Source organism: Pygocentrus nattereri, chromosome 29 (genome assembly GCF_015220715.1).
Source record: "Pygocentrus nattereri isolate fPygNat1 chromosome 29, fPygNat1.pri, whole genome shotgun sequence".
In the NCBI taxonomy this organism is placed as follows: domain Eukaryota; kingdom Metazoa; phylum Chordata; class Actinopteri; order Characiformes; family Serrasalmidae; genus Pygocentrus; species Pygocentrus nattereri.
The window spans coordinates 12,136,500-12,157,111 of record NC_051239.1 but is presented as its reverse complement, the minus strand read 5'-3'; the positions used below and the strand labels follow the sequence as shown (position 1 = coordinate 12,157,111).

Genomic DNA, 20,612 nt, shown 5'->3' with positions numbered 1-20,612 from the left:
CATATACATGCATACATATCATTTGCTCAATATTATCTATATTTTCTGTATGTCAACAAAAGTAATATAATATAAAATGGCCCTTTAGAGCAGCAGTGAATTGAACATTCGATTCATTTAAAGTTCGAAAGAATCAGTTCGACACTTGCAATGGGACATGGTTTCCGTATAGCCCGCCCCTGGGAAGGAACTAGTTAAACTGCAAGTCACAGAATCAGAAATTTTTTTGTACTTCAACCTGAAATCAACATGTAATATTTTCCACTGATAATTTATCATAGTTCATATAGTTTAATGTTATAATATAATATTATAATATTATCACAATCTGTTTTCCCACAATCATCATTGGAAATATAACCTTTCATATGCCTCTAAAACATCTTCTGAATATGCATCAACTGTGCTCCAGCAGGCAGGAAAAATAATATCAACCAATAAGGTCATGTTTATCATGTTCTACCTCCATCTTAACCCCCCACCATTAGTTAAAAACCACTGAGCTAGCTCAGAGCCCCTCCCTGACCCTGCGTACAGAAGGAAAATGAGTCTCCGATTCACATCGACTCTAATGTAGTCTAAAAGCTTCTGTTCAGTGCTCACACTCACGTTTAAGTGAATGAAAATAATGAGAAATGACTACTAATCCTTTTGTTTTCAATTTTATTTGAAATACTAGCATAGAAACAATCTTTTCTGAAGAACAAAAGGCTTAACGTAAAGACAGACAAGTATTTATTCTTGCAGGCCAGCTCCAGGTCAACATCCTCTCAGAAGCGATTCTGGGATTTCTCCTCCTTGAGAAAACAAAGGTGTTCAAACAATGTCGAATTCAATTCAGTCCATTTCAGAGATGGTAAAAACGTACCAGTGAGAAAAGAGACATGTCTCGCAGCTTTCAAGGGGAATTCCACCTATTTTCCAAAATTTCCATCTAATTAAATGGTTATGAGTTTAAATGAAATTACTCAGAGTGGTTTAATGTGAAACGCATGGTTCTAGAGAAAGTTATTCAATCAGAATTGTTCACAGTGGTAGTGATAGGAACCAGACGTCCAAGGAGTTTAACACATCTAAAAGTTACATCAAATAAAGGTTATATGAAAGGGTTATAAATTCATTGTCTGATGTCTTTGATACTGTTTATGATATTATGAGAGAAAACTTTGGTGAAAAACATATTTTATAGATTTACCACTGATTGACCATATTCAACATTACACATAAAAACTCAAGGAGACATGTGTAGATTCACTGGATGTTCTCAATAACAAATAAAATGGCTGTATTTTCATTGTAGTACATTGTCACCTCTGATTCCCATCAAGACCACTGTAAAGACATCCCAAAATGCACCTTTTCCCGTCCACCCACTCCAAAAGATATTGTTTCCATCTCAGCAACTACACTATGCAGAAATTTTGAAAAATTGGAATTCTCCTTTTATTATACACTCTTTACTGTTCTGTGATGGCCAAACGTGTGTAACTCTGAGATTTTAAGGCCTTTACCTTTATAGCTTTCCCCAGCTTGTCCAGCGCTTCTTCGTATCGGCTCTCCATGCCTTTGAGGTTCTCTGGTTTAATAGTCTGTTTTTGGAGACCAGTACTGCCAGCGTTTAGCACCATTTGCACAAAGTTTTTCACCTACACACAGAGGAAAAGATTAAAAAAAAAAAAACATAAATAATACTAAAATCAGAGTGGGCATGTGGCCATTAGCTTGGCACTGACATAATATACATAATACAATTGAATGCACACAATATTTACAACACAAATCAGCTAAAAGACTTCAATAAAACAGACACATCTGGAGGGAAAACCTGTGATCGTGATCGTGCATCCGTACCATTCACCAAAGAAATGGAGCTTACCTTAGTGATGAAAAGTCATCCGAATAAATAGTAACTTTTGAATCATTGACAACTTTGGCAAGTCTCACCTGCACTCCTAAGAGGAAAGTGAAGGCCACTCCAGCTTTTCCTGCTCTTGCTGTTCTTCCCACTCTGAAACAACGATTATATATCAATTAAATATCAATTAAAGTCTGAAACACTCAGAGGAATAAATGTCTTAAATCAGCTCTTCAGATTTCTCTGCAGAGTTAACTGTTCACATATGTAAGTAACCTTCACTGATAAAATACTTAGCCATCTACTTTAATTTTAATTCTGGATATCCAGCTAAAATGTGGAATTTGACTCAAGACTGTAAATAAGCCAGCAGACGTGCCTGTGGATGTAAGTCCTGATGTACTGCGGGGCATCATAATTAATGACACATTTAACTCCTTTTACGTCGATTCCTCTGGCAGCAGCATCAGTGCTGATCAACCTAGCAAAGAGAGAGCACTATTACATTACAGATGTTTATAGAAATCTAACAAAACAGATCAGGGATGGAATTGTGGCGGGGGTCTCTGGGGTTCCCTGGTTGACCATTATCCCACTATGAGGTGACGTATATACTGATGCGTATTATTTTCAGTATGTGTTTTTCTTCACAAGAATTATTTCAGAAAGTATTTCATCTGCATATCTGTATCAAGATAAAAGATGTTCACACTTTGTGCCAAACAGCATCCAAAAATTGGAAATCAGTGCTTTCAATCAAGGTGCACATGCTGGTGCCAACATGCGGTTTCTTGACGTTTCAGCGAGTGCGTTTACATGCACTCAGTAACCATAATCGGATTTCTGCAGCTTTCTGATTATTTAAATGGTCATGTAAACAGCATACTCTATTTCTTTGATCAGAGTAAAGTCTGGAAATTTGATTAAGAAATCTGATAAAGAGAGCTGGATTGTAGCTCAGTGATCAGATTTCTCAGTGCATGTAAACTCTTACTCTGATTTCTTTCATATTTCTCAGTCTGCGCACGTGCAAAAACAGACCACGGTACTGGAAATAAGCAAGTAGTCAAATGGCATCAAAACACTTTTGGAGCAGAGGTGAAACGAAATACATGCCTGATGAAATGAAGGATTTAAATATTCTTCATCTTCTCAATGATGTACGTTCGTATATTCAAATACAAGTGCGCAATGTTTACCAAAAAAAAAAAAAAAAAAAAAAAAAAAAAAGCTGCAACATGAAGTTCGAATTTCACAAGAAGTTTACATCACATATTCTGTAAGTCTTTTGCCTTGTTCCAAAGCAGAAATCTGATTACTGCCTCATGCAGACATGGATTATCTGATTACTCAAGTGGATGTTAATGCGTTGATCGGACTACTGACAAAATCTTATGTTCTGCAGTTGTCGGATTATTAAGAACGAGACTGCAAAAACCCATAGTAGACAACACATAGTTAAAATTTACAGAGAAAAATAGAGTAAAGTCAGCTAAACAGTATTAATGGTTTGGTTACCTAAGCTATTGTTACAGTCTAGACAGTCTTGTATGTTTTAGTTTGAACTCTAAAGATCCCCCTAGTCCTCTCTTAATAAGAATCCTGAAACAGATGAGTGAAGGTCCTGGAGGGCACCAGCAGTGATAATTCAGCTCACAAAGGGCTCAGTTACTGCTGATGTACTGAATCATCAGGTGTGTTAAATCACGGTAAATACAGAGCTCTGAGAGGCTGTGGTCTTCTAGGACTGGAGTCCCAACTAAACTAGACTCATTTAGATACAGATTCAAATATGAAAAATTGTGGAAGTGGCATTACATCTGAAACAAACAGTGGCCACATTTCCACCCAGGTGTGAAATAAAACTAAAGTGAATGATTGAAGTGTTGCAAAATAGTTATGCAGTACATCCTGTTTCCATCAGCTCTGTACATGAGAATACAACTCGTCAAAACACTTCTGAAAAATCTGGAGTGCACAGCAAAATCTTTAATGTTGAGCAGCTTCTCACTGCTGTTTTGTATAATTTAGTGTTCATATTTTACAAACCAAGTTCCAAAAAGTTGCGAGAGGAACAAATTAAGCCTTGGAAGGCTGTTAAATGTTCAGGAAACCTTTTAAAGGAGGGGATACTTGGTTTTAAAAGGACCATCAATGAAAAGTCTAGTGCTTTCTGAGCAAGGATGGTTTGAGGCTCAGCCATTTGCTAAAAATACATCAGCAAATAATCCACCTCTTTAAGCATGAACATTTTCAAGGATTTTAGATTTTCTCCCTGCAACTATTATCAAAAGATTTTGACCCCAGCATGCTTCTTTGATGAATAACACCACATGGGCTCAGAAAACTGTCGCTGTGAATAAATAATGTATGTGCTGCATCTGCAAATGCAAATTAAGACTGTTCTATGCACAGTGGAAGCCATAAGTTAATAACTTACAGAAACGCTGCTGACTTCTCTGGGCTTCAGCTCATCAGAAATGGACTGATGCCCAGTGGAAACGTATGTGTTCTCTGGGCCAAAGAAGTAGGGGGCCTCCAAACTAACATTACCAACGTAAAGTTCAAAAGTCAGGGTCTGTCATGGTGTGGGGTGTACAGGGTGATTCAAAAAGATTAATCAGATTTCAAAGCAGCATATTTTCACAACCATGAGGCACCTAGGAACCAGTCACATACCAACTGAAAGAGGGGGGGGCACCTGACTGTCACCAGAAGATGGTTCCCTTCAGTCTGCACGGAGATGGTGATGCCTGAGCAGAAAGCATTTTGCATGTGCAACATGATTTTTGTCGAATGTTTTTCGTCATTGGTTCCACAAGACTGGATGATCTCCAAAATCGCATTGAAAGAGCCGTGAGTACAGCGACACCTCACATTCTCAATAGAGTACGAGATGAATTTGACTATTGCATTGATGTTGTCTGTACAGCTGGAGGAGGTCATATTGAACACTTTTAAAATTACATAATAAACTTTGTGCTCAATTGAACCATTTAGAATTCACTGCAAGTGAAATAAATCATGAAATAAATTTTGAAATCAGATTAATCTTTTTGAATCACCCTGTATTGATGCCCATGGCCTGAGTAGTTTGCATATGTGTGAAAGCACCTTTAATAATGAAAGATATGGAGACATTTTAGAGCAACATATGCTGGTTTTTAGGCACTACCTTGTTCCTGCATGTGTTGCATGGCTGTGTAATCAGAGTGCAGGTGCTGTGCTGCTCTGAAAAGTCTCCTACTGAAAACGTGTGGCACATCATGAAGTGCAAAACACAACCCTGTGCGGTTGCTCCGCTGAAGACTTGTACAAGAATGTTAAAACATGTTGCTTTCAAATGAGTCGAGTATCAAAGTGAATAAGTAATGTAACACACTGATAAACATGCTAGTGTCCCAACCTTTTTTGAACGTGATGCAGGCATCATATTCAAACACAAGTATCCACCTTAAGCAAGCGTAGACATTTTTATGCAGATTTTGGTTTACAAGCCTTCTCAATTCAATGTACCAAAACATGCAATGTCATAAATATACACAGATGTAAACCCAGGATGTGTCTTCACTACAGAGATGAAAGCATACATACAGTTCGATCTTTCCCTGTTCAAATCTCTTCAAGGCTTTCTGTCTCTCATTAGGACTGAGCCTGGAGGAAAATTCTGCCACTTCCACTCCTCCATAGAGCTTCACCAGCAAGAAGAGCCTGAAAGAGAAAAGAGAGATACAGAATATACATGTAATTCACTGCGTAATTCACTGTGTAATTATTATATGGTTTTTGAATATTGATAGCATGTTGTAATTCAATACTCCGTCGCCAGCACTGTTGATTTAACATTATGAAGTGTTTACTACACAAATCAAATACTGGATAACAACAACACATATTGCAGGCTTTGTAGAGAAGATGGAAACACTGGAAATATTTATAGAGCCCATATCTGGGAAAAGTGAATTTCCCTTGCTGTTTTTTTTTTTTTTTTAAATAAAAAAAGCAAGAGACTGTTTTTGATACAGAAAACCCCAAAAAATATTTTAAATGGATCTCAAGGGGGAAAAATATGAAAAAGATGCAGGTTATTGGCCGTTTAACCCTTTAAATGGCAAGGACCCAAGGTTTTATTACACAGTTCTATGACCTAAGAACAGCTCGACCTGAACTCCATGTATTTACTGAATAGTAAACCTCAGTATAAGCCTGGGATTTTGAAGGGTTAAACAAACACACTGATATACTGTATGTAAAACTACTATTTCGCTACTGTTAAAACAAAACTTTATCGCATTTTTCAGTTTTTATCATAATTTGAAAATGTCTGTTGCCCTTTTCATTGTCTGTAAATTTCATGATGAAAAGAAATGCTATGCTAATTGCTATGCTAATCTTATTTGCATTTATTCTAATACTAGTGGTTTTTCTGAGCAGATAAATGCTTACTGCCCAGAGTAATCTCAGTAATTCAATCAGAATTCAAACAAATGAAAAAAAGACACGCTCAAACCTGTTGAAAGAGAATGTAAATCAAATCTAAATATAATTCTACACTTATGCATGTAATCTAAATGTTATTATGCAAGTTATTACATAATTACAAGTAAACAGTATAGAAAAATACCGTAACTACAGAATTCTAATAATTGACAAAAATGAATAAAACCTCTGGGTATTAAGAAGAATAACTGATAAACAGCTGTAAACTGTGTTACCTGTGTGCTGCTTCTCTTGAGTTCGTGAAACATAAGGCAGGCTTGAACTTAAGCTGGAGCAGGAAGTGGAGGAGGAGGAGAGGCTTCTTACTCTGAGTGCAGCAAATGTAGTACTCCTACAGGGGGCAGAACGATATTTGAGCTAGGCCTACATTATAAAAAAAAAATCATAAATAATGTTTCGGGTTGTTCTTTTATTAAAAATAATAAACAATTTATTTCACTATAAATAAAGCACATTTGAGTATTTTTGATAGAATATATTCACGGCATTCTGTTCCACAACCACGATTAGCAGCTGTGCCCATCTGTGAGTAAGTGCTGTTTCAGCACATTAGACATTAGGTGATGCACCTTAAACTCACTGGGCAACGGAGAGAAGAAGTCAAGCCATTCACTCACTAACAGAACAGCAGCAGGATAAGATGTAATTGGCTCTGGATGCTCACCGTGAGGCCCTGGGGGAAGTTGAATTTCTCCTCGGTGTGTGTGCCGTCCTGTGTGGAGGTGTGCGTGGAGCTGAAGAGTCGTGGCTGGTGGAGTCCCAGCTGCTGCAGTTTCTCTGGGTTCTGCGTCAGTGTGGCTGAGAAGAGCAGCTTCTGCAGTGGCATCTGGGGTGGAGACAGACTGAGAGAGACAAACAGACTTTAAAGACATAAATCAGCCAAAAAACTATTGTTATTATACAGCTAATACATACAGTGGTATACAAACTGCAGGGCTAAATCAGAACACATCTGTCTCATTTTACAGAAATCAGTATAACAGACTTTAAAAAGATGGTTCTTTAGTAAAGGGAATGAGTTCTATATAGAACCATTTCAGCATGGTGAAGGGGATCTTCCGACTGATGGAGAATGTGTTTTATATGGCTCTATAAAGAACCTTTTTCAGAATGGTTCTATGTAGCAAAAAGGGTTCTGCTATTGTTATGATGTCAGGCTTGTAACAATAGAAGAACTCTTTATGCTTCTGTATAGAACCATATACAGTATCCATCTGAAACACCACGCAAAGAACCAGTTAAGCATGCAAATGGTTAAAATGCTATACAGAACTTCACTAAAGGACCCTTGAGAACCCATCTTTTTTAGGTGTGCACCATTTCAGAAACCATACAAGCAAGTTTAGCTGAGATCACTTAAAACGCCACACATCTGGAGGCAAGTATGTGATAACTTAAGCCTTTACGCCTTGGCTCACTTTAGAGTGAGAACCTCCACCATTTCATATCTAATGGCCAAAGGAGGAGAAATGCAGCTCTCTGTGCTTAGTCAAATTAAGCACTGTGCTACAAGAGTATTTGTTATGTATGTTATTATAATTTTATTATTATTATTTCTCATATTCAAACAGAATTATCCCAGGAGGCAATATACTCATATTTCCTCACAGAATATTTCAGCCATGCTCACAAAATAAGGTCATACCTTGCCACTGTTATAGGGCCTGGCTCCACCCTCCTGAAGATTGACATATCTGAGCCACTCCCACTTTTATAGACTGCTTTGGTGACCTGACTGAGCCAGGCCTGGTGCATGCTGTCAATCATTCGGTCTGCCTCATCAATGATCTAAAACATCAAACACACAGAAAAAGTCTGTTTGGTACTTCCTAACTTGCAAAAGTCTTTTCTGGGAGCAAAGACTGAAGCCAGCAATATTCATCCATACTACGTCATCCTGGATGTCTTGAAAGTCTCTACATCTCCCATTAGCCTCTATAAAGATGATTCTACTAATAAAGCATCACATGTTCAGTTAACTTGTACAATGGCGCTAGACATTTTATGACCCTTCTGTAAATATCTGCATGTATGTGATCAGACATTTATTTAGTATTAAAACAGAACCAATAAAACAAAACAAACAAAAAAAAGACACACACACACACACACACACACACACACACACACACACACACACACACACACACACACACACACTCACACAACTCTAAACTTTTACATTCATACCGAATAAACTGATTCAGTGTTACTGTTAATGTTAGGGGGGGGGAAGTATAAGAACCCTTAGGATTATCAGTTCAGAAATACAAATAAGAAGCCATTACTCCCCAGGAAGAACACTGCAGCCCACTGAGGTTTGCTGAAGTCAAGTCAATAGGCTTCTATTGTCATTCCATCTATGTACACAGTGGAGTGAAATTACGTTCCTCCAGGAACATCACGGTGCAACCAGGCACAAACGTACAGACATCGTGTGCAAACAAAGAATTAAAGAATAGATTCAATAAACAAATAGATTCAATAAATAAATAGAAATTAATAGAAACAACAAACACAATAAATTAAACAGACATTAGACACAGTAAACAGACGGGACAGTGCAGCACTGACACAGCACTCACTCTGGACATGAGGTCGTGGAATAAGGTGCAGAGATATTAACATGCTGTGATCTGTGAGTCACGCAGTCAGATGACAGACATAAACAGAGCAGTTACTGAGGTGGTAAAACTTGAGTAAAGAGTGTATGTAGCGATGAATAAAGCTGTTGCAGTCTGGCAGTGATGGCACGGATGCTCCAGTACCTTCTGCCAAAGAGCAGCAGTGGAAAACAGTCTGTGTGAGGAATGGGTGGGGTCGTCTGCTATGCTGGTGGCTTTGCGGATGCAGCGTGTGGTAAAGACCACTTGAATGAGCCAGAAAATGAATAGCAGAATATAATGTGGGCATTTAAGTAAAAATGTTAACTATTTAGATACAATGACAAACATTATGACAAACACTGCATTCCAGCATGAAAAACTCATCCTAACTATGAAGCATGATGGTGGCAGTATTATAGATCTGGGTCTGTTTCAGTGCCAGGGGACCAGGACAGCTTTATAAGGATATGAATTCTAAAAGTTCAGCCAATTTTACAAGGGAATATCGAGGTATCTGTCCATTAACTGAAGCTCAAAAGATTCTGGGTCTTGGAGAAACACAAAGACTCTAAGAAGTACCACCAGTAATTTGTCAAAAGTACAGTCCTTTAGCCAAAAGAAACGTAGCATCAGGACCTGAAGGGTGGTGTCCATGCAATAATAAAAAGTATTACTTTTATTTAAGTATTAAATAAAAAATTCCTCCAAGCTGATGTGGCGACTGATCAACAGTTACAGGAAGCATTTGGTTGAAGTCACTGCTTCTCTTGTTACTTAAAGCAGAGTTTCACATACTTTTTCCAGTAAAGACATTTAATGTTTGATCAATTTGTGCAATGAATGAATAAGGACAAGGATCTGGTCACATTGTTGGACATATTTCTGTAAAAAATTAGAATAAACTAAAAGGTTTACAAACTTTCTAAGACCACTGTAGCTTGACAGATCCTTACCAGGAATCGTAGATGCTGGAGGCTAAAGTTGTCATTTTTGTTAATGTGGTCCACCAGACGACCTGGTGTGGCTACAACAATATCTGCCAGACTGCGACACATGCCTCCTCTGGTTAGAGAGAGAACACAGAGATTGTACTGGTCAGCCACACAACGGCAAAGAAAAGCATTAGTTATAAAAATGCACAGCACATCAATCAGGAGGTGCCATTCCAACTACAGTGATTTTGTATTGTTAGAATTGACTGAATAACTAAATATGAAGGAATAACTAATCATTATAATGCTAGCATTCATTCATGACATGCAATGTTCTTTTGTAAAGTATTACTTCAACTATACAGAAACTAAACTACAAATCTATAGTAGCTTACCTGGTTTCTGAAAGGGCTACCTGTTCTGCAGCGAAAGGTTTCTGCCCTGCGACCATGACCACTTTTAGACCAGTTCCTTCAGCGTAGGAGTAAAAAACCTTGTATACCTGTAGAGGAGAACTATACTTACAATGGACACAATATAGCAGGATGGGGCTCAAGTGGCAGGCAATGGGATAAAGTCAGAAATTTGTGTAGGAGATGAAGGGAACCTGCTGGGCAAGCTCTTTGGTGGGTAACACAGCCAGGGCACGAACTTCACACACCACTCGTGTCAACAGTGCCTGAAATAATGATCATAATGGAGAGTTTTTTAAACATAACTGCCATGTTGTGAAAATTTCTCTAATTGACGTTACATCCAATTGCAAGTTCTGAATATTTTTATTTTTCTGAAATGTTTGGCATTTTTGGTTTTGTAATGACAGCAACTGTATTTGTTGATTTAATTGATCTTCATTTTCATTTAGTACTGTACCTGATAAAATGCACAAATGGTTTAGACAGAATGTCTTTTTTTAATTTTTTATATGGGTTAATACCAAAAGAAATGACCCAAATTTACCTGGGGCCAAATATTATTACATTAACTTACATTAAAAGTTAAGAACATTTGTGTTTTAGTCAAATTACCTGCTTTGTTGATTTTCCAAATGAAAATAAGTCAAGAATGGTTTTCGTTTTCCTCGCAAATGACAATTTTGGAGATGAATTTGATTACTGTGTGAACAGGAAAGTGCTGCACTTGATAAAGTTAGAATTCCTGGAACCTGATTTTTTATGGCCTGAATTTTTGAACATGAATTATCAAGAAGTGAATTCATAACCAGTATATTCAAAACATCTGAAATTTTCAAGATCATCAAAGGTGATCCTGACTTCACTCCATATATCAGGTTTTGCTCCAAAAGCCATCTCTCTGTATCTCTATACACACACACATACATCCTATACATACATACATACATACATATATAAAGGGATTATGTCTAGTTATGCCTAAACTAAATCTAGACTAAAACAAAACATTTTTATTGCATCTAGAGTATCTCACCTGTATGACAGGTATAACAAATGCCAGTGTCTTTCCACTTCCAGTGGGTGCAGACACACAGATGTCTCTGGGCCTGTAGCCACCTCGACCTATCAGCAGCCCTGAATTCACGGTCTCCAAGATGGCAGGAATTACCTCCACTTGAACTAAATAAGGTAAAAAGTGAGGGGATATAAAGTGAAGTAATCATTCTGACACAAAGAGTCAGAGAACAATGTTCTCGCAACAGACAGGTGTGGCACATCATTGATGTAAAGATCCTCAGGAACATTACCAATAGAAATAAAATCAAGGTTTCGGTCATAAATCATTTCATATGAATCAATCTGCAGTCAGGATCATCTGGACGTTAAGAAGGTTACTGTGGTTTTAGCTGTCTGCCACAGCACACTGGAGCTAAATAACCAATAAGGGCACCAAGTGGAGGCTGCCCAGCTGTTGCAGGGCCAGATGTGTTATTCCCTCATTATTTTACTTACAAGATAAAAAATATCTGGAGTAGATTTTTGAATTGAAAAGGTCTAGAGCCTCTCTCTTGCTCTCACACCCACTCTCTCTCTCTTACTCTAACCTGGGAAAAGGTTTTGGATCCCATTGGCCTCCAGCTTCTTCTGTAGCCTAGAACAGATGCCAGGAACTTCACTGAGAGGGACCAGATTACTCTTAATATCTCTCTTAATAGCATCCGGCTCAGCCAGCCACTTCGGCAATACCCTCTGGACCTAAAATGTGGCAAAAACAATGCAAAACACCATATCTGTAACATATTACATAGACTCTTTGGAGAGGTATATAACAATATTTTACAGCAGTGATTTCCAACCCTGATGCTGGAGAGCTACTTCCCTACAAAGTTCCAACCTGCCTCTCCCCTTAACTGAGCACTAATTCGTCTCATGCAGCCAAGCAGGAACCTCTGAAAACGTTAATAATCTTCCAGGTGTGGCAGAGACCAAGACCGGGGTTGGAGAACACTGTCGTATTAGTTATTAATGTTTGATTTTATTTTTTTTACAGATACATTTTGTACTGTTTTATTCTCAAAGCCACCCAAGAAATGAAAGCTGGTGTCGGAAGAGCTCTTTCCTGATCCTGTGTTTGATGGGTCAGGGTGACCATTGGCAGTTTTTTGGTTTCCCTCAGTTTCCCTTCCATCCCCTTTAGTCTCCTGGACTGCTACATTAGATTCTTCAGATGGATGATCTTCTGAAATATAGGACGTAAACGTAAAAGGTACACAGTAAAGTGACCCTCAGGCCAAAATGAAAGGTTTAACTATCACTACATTTGAGTAAACAAGCTTTCTTACATCCTACAGTGGTGTCTGTAGTGAGGTTTTCCTGTTTAAACACTAGGAAAATCCCCTCTGATGACGTATCTTAAAGGTGGAAAAACCTTTGAGAAACAACAACTAATTTGGGGTGCATTTTTGCAGACAGACAACATTACGGCTAGGTAGCCAAGTAGCTCAACACAGTCGAATAACTGTAGTAACCATCATCAAATCATAACTACCATGGAGATTGATTACTCAAAGGACTCACCACAGAAGGAGGACAAGCTAAAAGTTAAACAAAGCAGCCATCTCGCTGGACACTTTCCTTCAGTGTAGCTTCTTTTCATTCTCTAAAAGGGTGAAAACCTTTCATTTTATGCAGCTGTCTTGATTTTATCTGAAGACAAGTGGGGTTGGCTGTATTTATTAGCTGATAGATCAGTGGCTCGGCTCCCAGGCTGGACTAGATGACACCACAGGGATTCCCAATTGCTGAATGATGGATTAGCATGCTTAGAATGCATGCTGGGTATTGTAGTAAGAGAATGTTAATGGACGAAAAAATAAAAATGATATAAAATCATGATTTTTCTAAACTAAGTGATATAAATGTTCCGCTGTAGAGCACAAACAACAAAAAACATACAAAACTTAGGTTTTAGGCCAGAATGGCTCAATATTTCACATGCACACATAAAAACAATATAAGACAATTACTTGTATCTTGCTTCTCTTCTTTCTTTTGGTCTCTTTTCTTCTTTTTCTTTGTTGGAGTACCATTTGTGGATGACGCTGAGTGTTCCACAGAGGCGGCTGTGTTACTAGCATCATCCAGCTTCTCAGTGCTTTCCTTCCTCTTCTTCTTGTGCTGCTTCTTCTCTTTTTCTTCTTGTTCTAGTTTTCTTTTATTCTTTCCTAAGCTGCTCTGACCAGAGCTAGTGTCTTTGACAATTACCTCTTCTTCAGCTGCAAGACTCTGTTGTTCTCTTGCTTTTACTCGTTCCTGGAGCTTGGCCAACCGTGTTTTGGATCGTAACTCGCTGGCTGACTCACTTTCATCTTGACCTCCCAGATACCTGAGGACAAATAACAGCAGCCTTGTGACTAGGCTGATAACCCTAATCATCCTCACACACTGCAGACCACATGATCTTTACATTTTTATATTTTCTCTGCTCTAGAACAGTGAAGCCACATGTGTAAGAAAAACATAGAACTTGTGAAATGCATGAGTCACCAAGGAACCACGGAGGAAGATGTTCACTAAACATCTGACTACAGAAAATGTTGCAACTCTGAGGAACAAAATTAAGAAATAATCAACTGTGTCAACTGTGGATACTCAGTGGTTCTTAATCCAGCTGCTGACAATGCACAGCGAGGTATGCAGTGGAGAGGTCATTACATTCTTCTTCTTCTTTCGGCTGCTCCCTTTAGGATCATCAGAGGATCATCTGCATCCATCTTGCCCTATCCACTGCCTCCTCTACTTTCACACCAACCATCTCCATGTCCACCTTCACTACATCCATAAACCTTCTCTGAGGTCTACCTCTTCTCCTTCTACCCGGCAGCTCCATCTCCAACATTCTTTGACCAATATATCCACTATTCCTCCTCAACACATGTCCAAACCATCTCAACCTGGCCTCTCTGGCTTTATCTCCAAACTGCTCCACCTTCACTGTCCCTCTGATCTGCTCATTTCTAATCTTGTCCATCCTTGTCACTCCCAACGAAAATCTCAGCATCTTCATCTCCACCACCTCCAGCTCAGCCTCCTGTCTTTTAGACAGAGCCACAGTCTCCAAACCAAACATCATAGCAGGACGCACTACTGTCTTGTAAGGGGAGGGCATTACATTACAGGTTTTAAATGCCACATCCTTACTGCACATGCATGATGTCACGCTCTTTGAGTGTGGAACTTTCAACTATATGCACATAAACACTATTAAGATACCCGCAACGTTACACTTGAGGAGAGTTTAGATAGATCTCTGAGCCCACATTGTCAAAAAATGTTTTTACTCATTCTGTAGAAAGGAAATAATTATATATGGAACCACAAACATTCAATAAACGATCTGAATGCATTGATAATATTTTTTCCTTTAAGATGGGGAAATAATTTTTAAAAAGTCTCAAAGGGTGGGAATGTACAATGTGAAAATCATGTTGGCAAATGTAACACTACACTATGTAAGATTTGGGGATTTGGAGACCTCTCTGGCAGAAATGTGTAATTGCACACTACATGTGAAAGAACATGCTATGTTTTGGAGCCCTTCAGTTAAGCAGATTAATCTGATGATTGTGAACAAGAACACTCAAAAAGAACTCCATCAAAACCTGGTGAATGCTGTGTCTTACGAGGATGTAAGGGAATGATCTACTATTGTCATCATATCTTCATCTGCAATCGGCTGTAAAGGTAAATGTGTTGATTTTTGTGACATCAAAAATTGTGACATCATTTTTGTGACCCTTTAAAATATAAAATGTTATTGTTTTTATTATTTATAATAAAAACAATATCAATGTCAATGTGTCTGATCCACTCACACCAGCACAACACACACTAACACACCACTACCACATCAGTGTTACTGCAGTGCTGAGAACGATCCACCGCCCAAATAATACCTACTCTGTGGTGGTCCTGTGGGGGTCCTAACTACTGAAGAACAGGGTAAAAGGGGGCTAACAGAGTACACAGAGAAACAGAAGGACTGCAGTAACTGTAGGACTACAAGGTGCTCCAATGTGGTGAGTGGAGCTGATAAAATGGGCATTGGAGGTGATTTTAACGTCATGGCTGTAAATGTTTGGACTCTGCTTTTGCACATTTTGCACTGTTCTCACAAGAAATAAGTAGCACAGGAGATAAAACTTCACAAACCCTGGGAACTGTATCCCAATTCCTCAGGACTACAGAAGCTATGGATTTAGAGGAAAGCGAGAATAAACAAGACCACATACCTGTTTATCGTGAACAGAGCCATTGCAGAAAGCCCAGTCCGCTCCGAGGGCGGAGTAAACGGGGGGCTTCGCTGCCCTGGACTCCCGCGGGAGCCAGCAGAACCGGACGGGGAAAGCGGCTGAATTCGAGCTGATTAGATGTGGAATAAGTCCTGAAATCCACTGCTGGAGCAGACGGAATCGGCCATGCGAGAGCCGCGTTGTTGACAGTCGCGTGGTGATGACACGGCGCGAGCGGTGATGACGTCACCGCGAAACCGGGCTCATTTGGGCTGTGTCCGAAACTGAAGGCAGCTGCCTCGGCCTGTGTGGTCTAGTACCTCTGTACCTCTGAAGGGAGCGCTGTTCCCTGAGTCAGTGCTCCCGTTTTCTGCTATTCTTAACCAACAGCGTCGGCGCGGAAACAGAGGATTGTGGGATATGTAGTCAGCGACGTACACATCTAACGGAGGAGCCTCAGGCAGCGTTTGACGCGCTTCTGGACACGATGGGCGTAAAATATACACACAACACCGTTCACGAGTGTACATACATTAACTTCCAGTAACTTATCGTTTCAAAGAGGGCTGTATTAATTCAACATAATGTTCCAAAATAGGCCATTTGTCTGAGAATTTGCACAAAATATTGTATAAGACTGGTGTGTTTAGCTCTGTGGTTTCCCAAAAGACCAAATAATGTTTCCACAGTAAACAACGCTTCACATCAGTATAACGAACTGTAAAAGCACAGAGGTTTAGGCTTTTTTACATGTTGATGAAGCCCGAAGTGAATGCACAAGTCCCAGCACAGTTGTAGGAAGATTTGAATAAGACGGAACACTTCAATTTATATTATTATTAATTCATGTTTAAGTTTTAATGACCATACCGATAGTGTACCTCATGAAGTAATTCTTATCTATTTATGTCAACAGTAGAGAGAGGCAATAAAGGACAGCAACATCAGAGACAGACAATGGAGGGCAGCAACAGAGACAATGGAACAAAGTAACAGACAACTGAGGTGAGCAACAGAGACAGACAATGAAGTCACATCACAGATGTAGGAAGTTTGAGTAACACTTACATTTATATCAAATTTATGTTAACAGTGGGGAGCAACAGACGAACAAATAAGGACCGCAACAACAGACTCACAACAAACTTATAATGAATAAAATATGTCTAAATTAAAAGGTTTGAAGTGTGCTCGTGTATTTAGGGGGCATTGGAGTAGAGAGCCAAATGAAGTCCACTTTTGGGGGAAAAAGATCCCCCCCATCACAATGCTGGCTACGGGCCTGGAATGGCTGTCTGGATATTCCTGCCCCCAGAGCGGGCAGCTACCCCCTGTCCGAGCAGGCAGCGTCGATCCCGCTTCAGACGTACAGCTGTGCCCGGCTTTGCTCTTCAGACGTCACTTCAGTTCGGTTCAGATCCTCAGACAGCCGCTCTGAGTTTAGAGAGATGTTTAGAGCGAATGCCCCCCGGTTAAGGTGTAAACAAAGCCGGTTTGGTGTGAAATGCTTCGTTCTAGAGAAACTGCCCGAGTCGGAGTTGTTCACTGTGGTGGTGATAGGAACCAGACGTCCACCTCTAAAAGCTCCCTCACCGAGCGCTGTTACATGAAACGGTTATGATGTCTGAGATGTTGTTTTACAACCGTTTTGTGATGAAGGTTTGCCGCATTTTAATCCATTTACTTTCAGGTATTCATGGTGGAAGGACTCATATTTGGTGTTCTAAGGCAAGGCAGGTTCCAAAGAAAACTCAGATTTACCACTATTTGACCATCATCAGTGTTACATATGTTACATATACAAACTCAAAAGACACGAGTAGGTTCACTGGAGGTGACATGTAGATGTGGATGTAGACATCAGGACTCTTGGTTCCTATCACCACCACTGTAAAACAAAGTCTGAGAACAGGTTTCTCTACAATGAACTATTTCACCTCAGACCAGTCATTAGAAATGGGTGGGATCTGTAAGGCATTGCAGCTGAAAGCTTGCCCAAACCTTTACACATGCAGCAGTTACTATTTTTAAATATTTTCAAGTTGATTCAATGTACAGTAATGTAAAGTAATATGTGTTAACATTTGGTCACTGTCCAAAAAATTCACTTTTTTTTATTATTTCAGCTCAGCAGCTGCCCTTTACACTGTGTAAAATGTCCAGTTGCTGCCCTTTACACTGTGTAAAATGTCCAGTTGCTGCCCTTTACACTGTGTAAAATATCCAGTTGCTGCCCTTTACACTGTGTACAATGTCCAGTTGCTGCCCTTTACACTGTGTAAAATGTCCAGTTGCTGCCCTTTACACTGTGTAAAATATCCAGTTGCTGCCCTTTACACTGTGTAAAATGTCCAGTTGCTGCCCTTTACACTGTGTAAAATGTCCAGTTGCTACCTTTACACTGTGTAAAATGTCCAGTTGCTGCCCTTTACACTGTGTAAAATGTCCAGTTGCTACCTTTACACTGTGTAAAATGTCCAGTTGCTGCCCTTTACACTGTGTAAAATATCCAGTTGCTGCCCTTTACACTGTGTAAAATGTCCAGTTGCTGCCCTTTACACTGTGTAAAATATCCAGTTGCTGCCCTTTACACTGTGTAAAATATCCAGTTGCTGCCCTTTACACTGTGTAAAATGTCCAGTTGCTACCTTTACACTGTGTAAAATGTCCAGTTGCTGCCCTTTACACTGTGTAAAATGTCCAGTTGCTGCCCTTTACACTGTGTAAAATATCCAGTTGCTGCCCTTTACACTGTGTAAAATGTCCAGTTGCTACCTTTACACTGTGTAAAATATCCAGTTGCTGCCCTTTACACTGTGTAAAATGTCCAGTTGCCTCCTTTACACTGTGTAAAATGTCCAGTTGCTGCCCTTTACACTGTGTAAAATATCCAGTTGCTGCCCTTTACACTGTGTAAAATGTCCAGTTGCTGCCCTTTACACTGTGTAAAATGTCCAGTTGTTGCCCTTTACACTGTGTACAATGTCCAGTTGCTGCCCTTTACACTGTGTAAAATGTCCAGTTGCTACCTTTACACTGTGTAAAATGTCCAGTTGCTGCCCTTTACACTGTGTAAAATGTCCAGTTGCTGCCCTTTACACTGTGTAAAATATCCAGTTGCTGCCCTTTACACTGTGTAAAATGTCCAGTTGCTGCCCTTTACACTGTGTAAAATGTCCAGTTGCTACCTTTACACTGTGTAAAATGTCCAGTTGCTGCCCTTTACACTGTGTAAAATGTCCAGTTGCTGCCCTTTACACTGTGTAAAATGTCCAGTTGCTACATTTACACTGTGTAAAATGTCCAGTTGCTGCCCTTTACACTGTGTAAAATGTCCAGTTGCTACCTTTACACTGTGTAAAATGTCCAGTTGCTGCCCTTTACACTGTGTAAAATGTTCAGTTGCTGCCCTTTACACTGTGTAAAATGTCCAGTTGCTGCCCTTTACACTGTGTAAAATGTCCAGTTGCTGCCCTTTACACTGTGTAAAATGTCCAGTTGCTGCCCTTCACACTGTGTAAAATGTCCAGTTGCTGCCCTTTACACTGTGTAAAATGTCCAGTTGCTGCCCTTTGTGTAAAATGTTGCATGCTACCTGACTGCTCATGCCCTATACCAAGGTGTAAAATACAGTCCAGGACCCCCTAATTACATTAACATTTACAGCATTTAGCAGACGCTCTTATCCAGAGCAACTTACAAGAAGTGCTTTGTCTGTCTAGAGAAAGTATCTTTGCTAGTTACCAGTAGGTTAGAGAGAAAGACGGCCCTGAGCTCAGATACTGCTAGAAACTAAAGTCACTGTAGATACCCAGAGAAAAGGAAGAGTTGAGCACAGAGCTCTGTGTACAATACAATACAGTACAGTACAATACAGTGAACTACAATACAATAATTAACCTCTTGGAAACCTCTGAATATCTCAAAATCTAAATTCCTGGGGGGGTCCCTGAAAACCACAAACCAGTTTAATATTCTTAATATGTTTAATATTCTTGACTACAGGTGCAGCGCTGCTCTGAGACTTCTTTCTGCTCGGTTCTTCGTAGCCTGGCAACCTCTAAAAAACATAACAATATGCCATAGCAGATTTCTAAACTTGCCCTATTTTCAAAGAGAAGATGGAAAGAGTGAACCGTTACTCATTTGACAAAAAGCAAGACGTGTAAAATCTCAGTTAATGTGTGGCAGAACGCTTTACCAAACTAGAAAAGAGCATTTCCAGTGGAAGAATTATTAAAGCAAAACACTTTGATATTAAAGCTCTCAGGGCTGATCTAACGAGTGAGCCAGCCAACATGAGACCCCCTGAATATCAGGGGGTATTTAGCACTCTGCCCTATACTACAGGTATGTCTTATAGGTGTAGTATAGCTCATTTGACTTTCTTCTCCTCAAATCTGATTACATACGTTGTAGTGAGTGCATAAACACGGTTGTAAACAGTGTCACTGCTACTTTACGAACCTTATATCATGGATGTAACAGTCAGTCTCTATCAGATAAAATATCCCTGGAGCTGAACACCAACATCACGGTAAACAGCTACAGACCATATATCGCCCAGCACTACTGTGTATACTGTCTGAAATCCCCACCTTGAAAGTTCAATCCCCACCTAAGCCCCCTACACTACACCACTAAGAGTCCTTGGGCAAGACTCCTAACACCACCTTCACCTACTGAGTCGCTCTGCCAAATGCCATAAATGTAAATGTACTGCTTACTGAGAGCTGATTGGTTGGCAATTGGAGCAGCTCATTGGCTACACGAGGCGCCGTTTTAAACGCCTGTAATTCGAGTTTAAAAGCTCTTTAAAGTATAACAGCGGCGTTACAGTGTTTTATGCTGTTCTGTGTTCAGGAAATGAGTTTATCCTTTTACATGAAAATGTGTAAATGTTCATAAAGCATGATTTTCATCTTAACCCATTCATTGCGGACTCGCTCGGGAGCGCCCTCTAGCGTTTAGCACACCGGGAGGACAGCGGAGCGGCCGCTCTGATCTCTGCG

At 39.7% G+C, this 20,612-nt stretch overlaps 1 protein-coding gene across 2 annotated transcripts; it reads right to left on the bottom strand.

Annotated features, from left to right (window-relative positions):
- Positions 1-646: 646 nt before the first annotated feature.
- ddx51 (DEAD (Asp-Glu-Ala-Asp) box polypeptide 51) lies at positions 647-15,932 on the bottom strand. Of its 2 annotated transcripts, none has more exons than XM_017696430.2 (16): positions 15,601-15,932; positions 13,336-13,694; positions 12,364-12,545; positions 11,914-12,064; positions 11,343-11,488; positions 10,501-10,572; positions 10,289-10,395; positions 9,915-10,023; positions 8,001-8,143; positions 7,020-7,197; positions 6,571-6,686; positions 5,450-5,566; positions 2,235-2,336; positions 1,945-2,008; positions 1,512-1,646; positions 647-797 (listed from the first exon to the last, which is right to left on the bottom strand). In XM_017696430.2, exons 1-16 carry the CDS (start codon positions 15,621-15,623, stop codon positions 771-773), a joined length of 2,031 nt encoding a protein of 676 aa, XP_017551919.1. In that variant the 5' UTR covers positions 15,624-15,932; the 3' UTR covers positions 647-770. The 2 variants fall into 2 exon arrangements, with proteins under 2 accessions (XP_017551919.1, XP_017551918.1); XM_017696429.2 differs by having other exon boundaries at positions 12,364-12,548; positions 15,601-15,928.
- Between the last annotated feature and the right edge of the window lie 4,680 nt (positions 15,933-20,612).

Coding starts and splice junctions, on each gene's coding strand:
- ddx51 (XM_017696429.2), bottom strand. CDS start 15,623: ATGGCTCTGTTCACGATAAACAG. Junction 10,573..11,342: donor TTGTTATACCTGTCATACAG/GTGAGATACTCT, acceptor TCATTATTTCAG/GCACTGTTGACACGAGTGGT. Junction 2,337..5,449: donor GAACAGGGAAAGATCGAACT/GTATGTATGCTT, acceptor TCTCTTTGCTAG/GTTGATCAGCACTGATGCTG.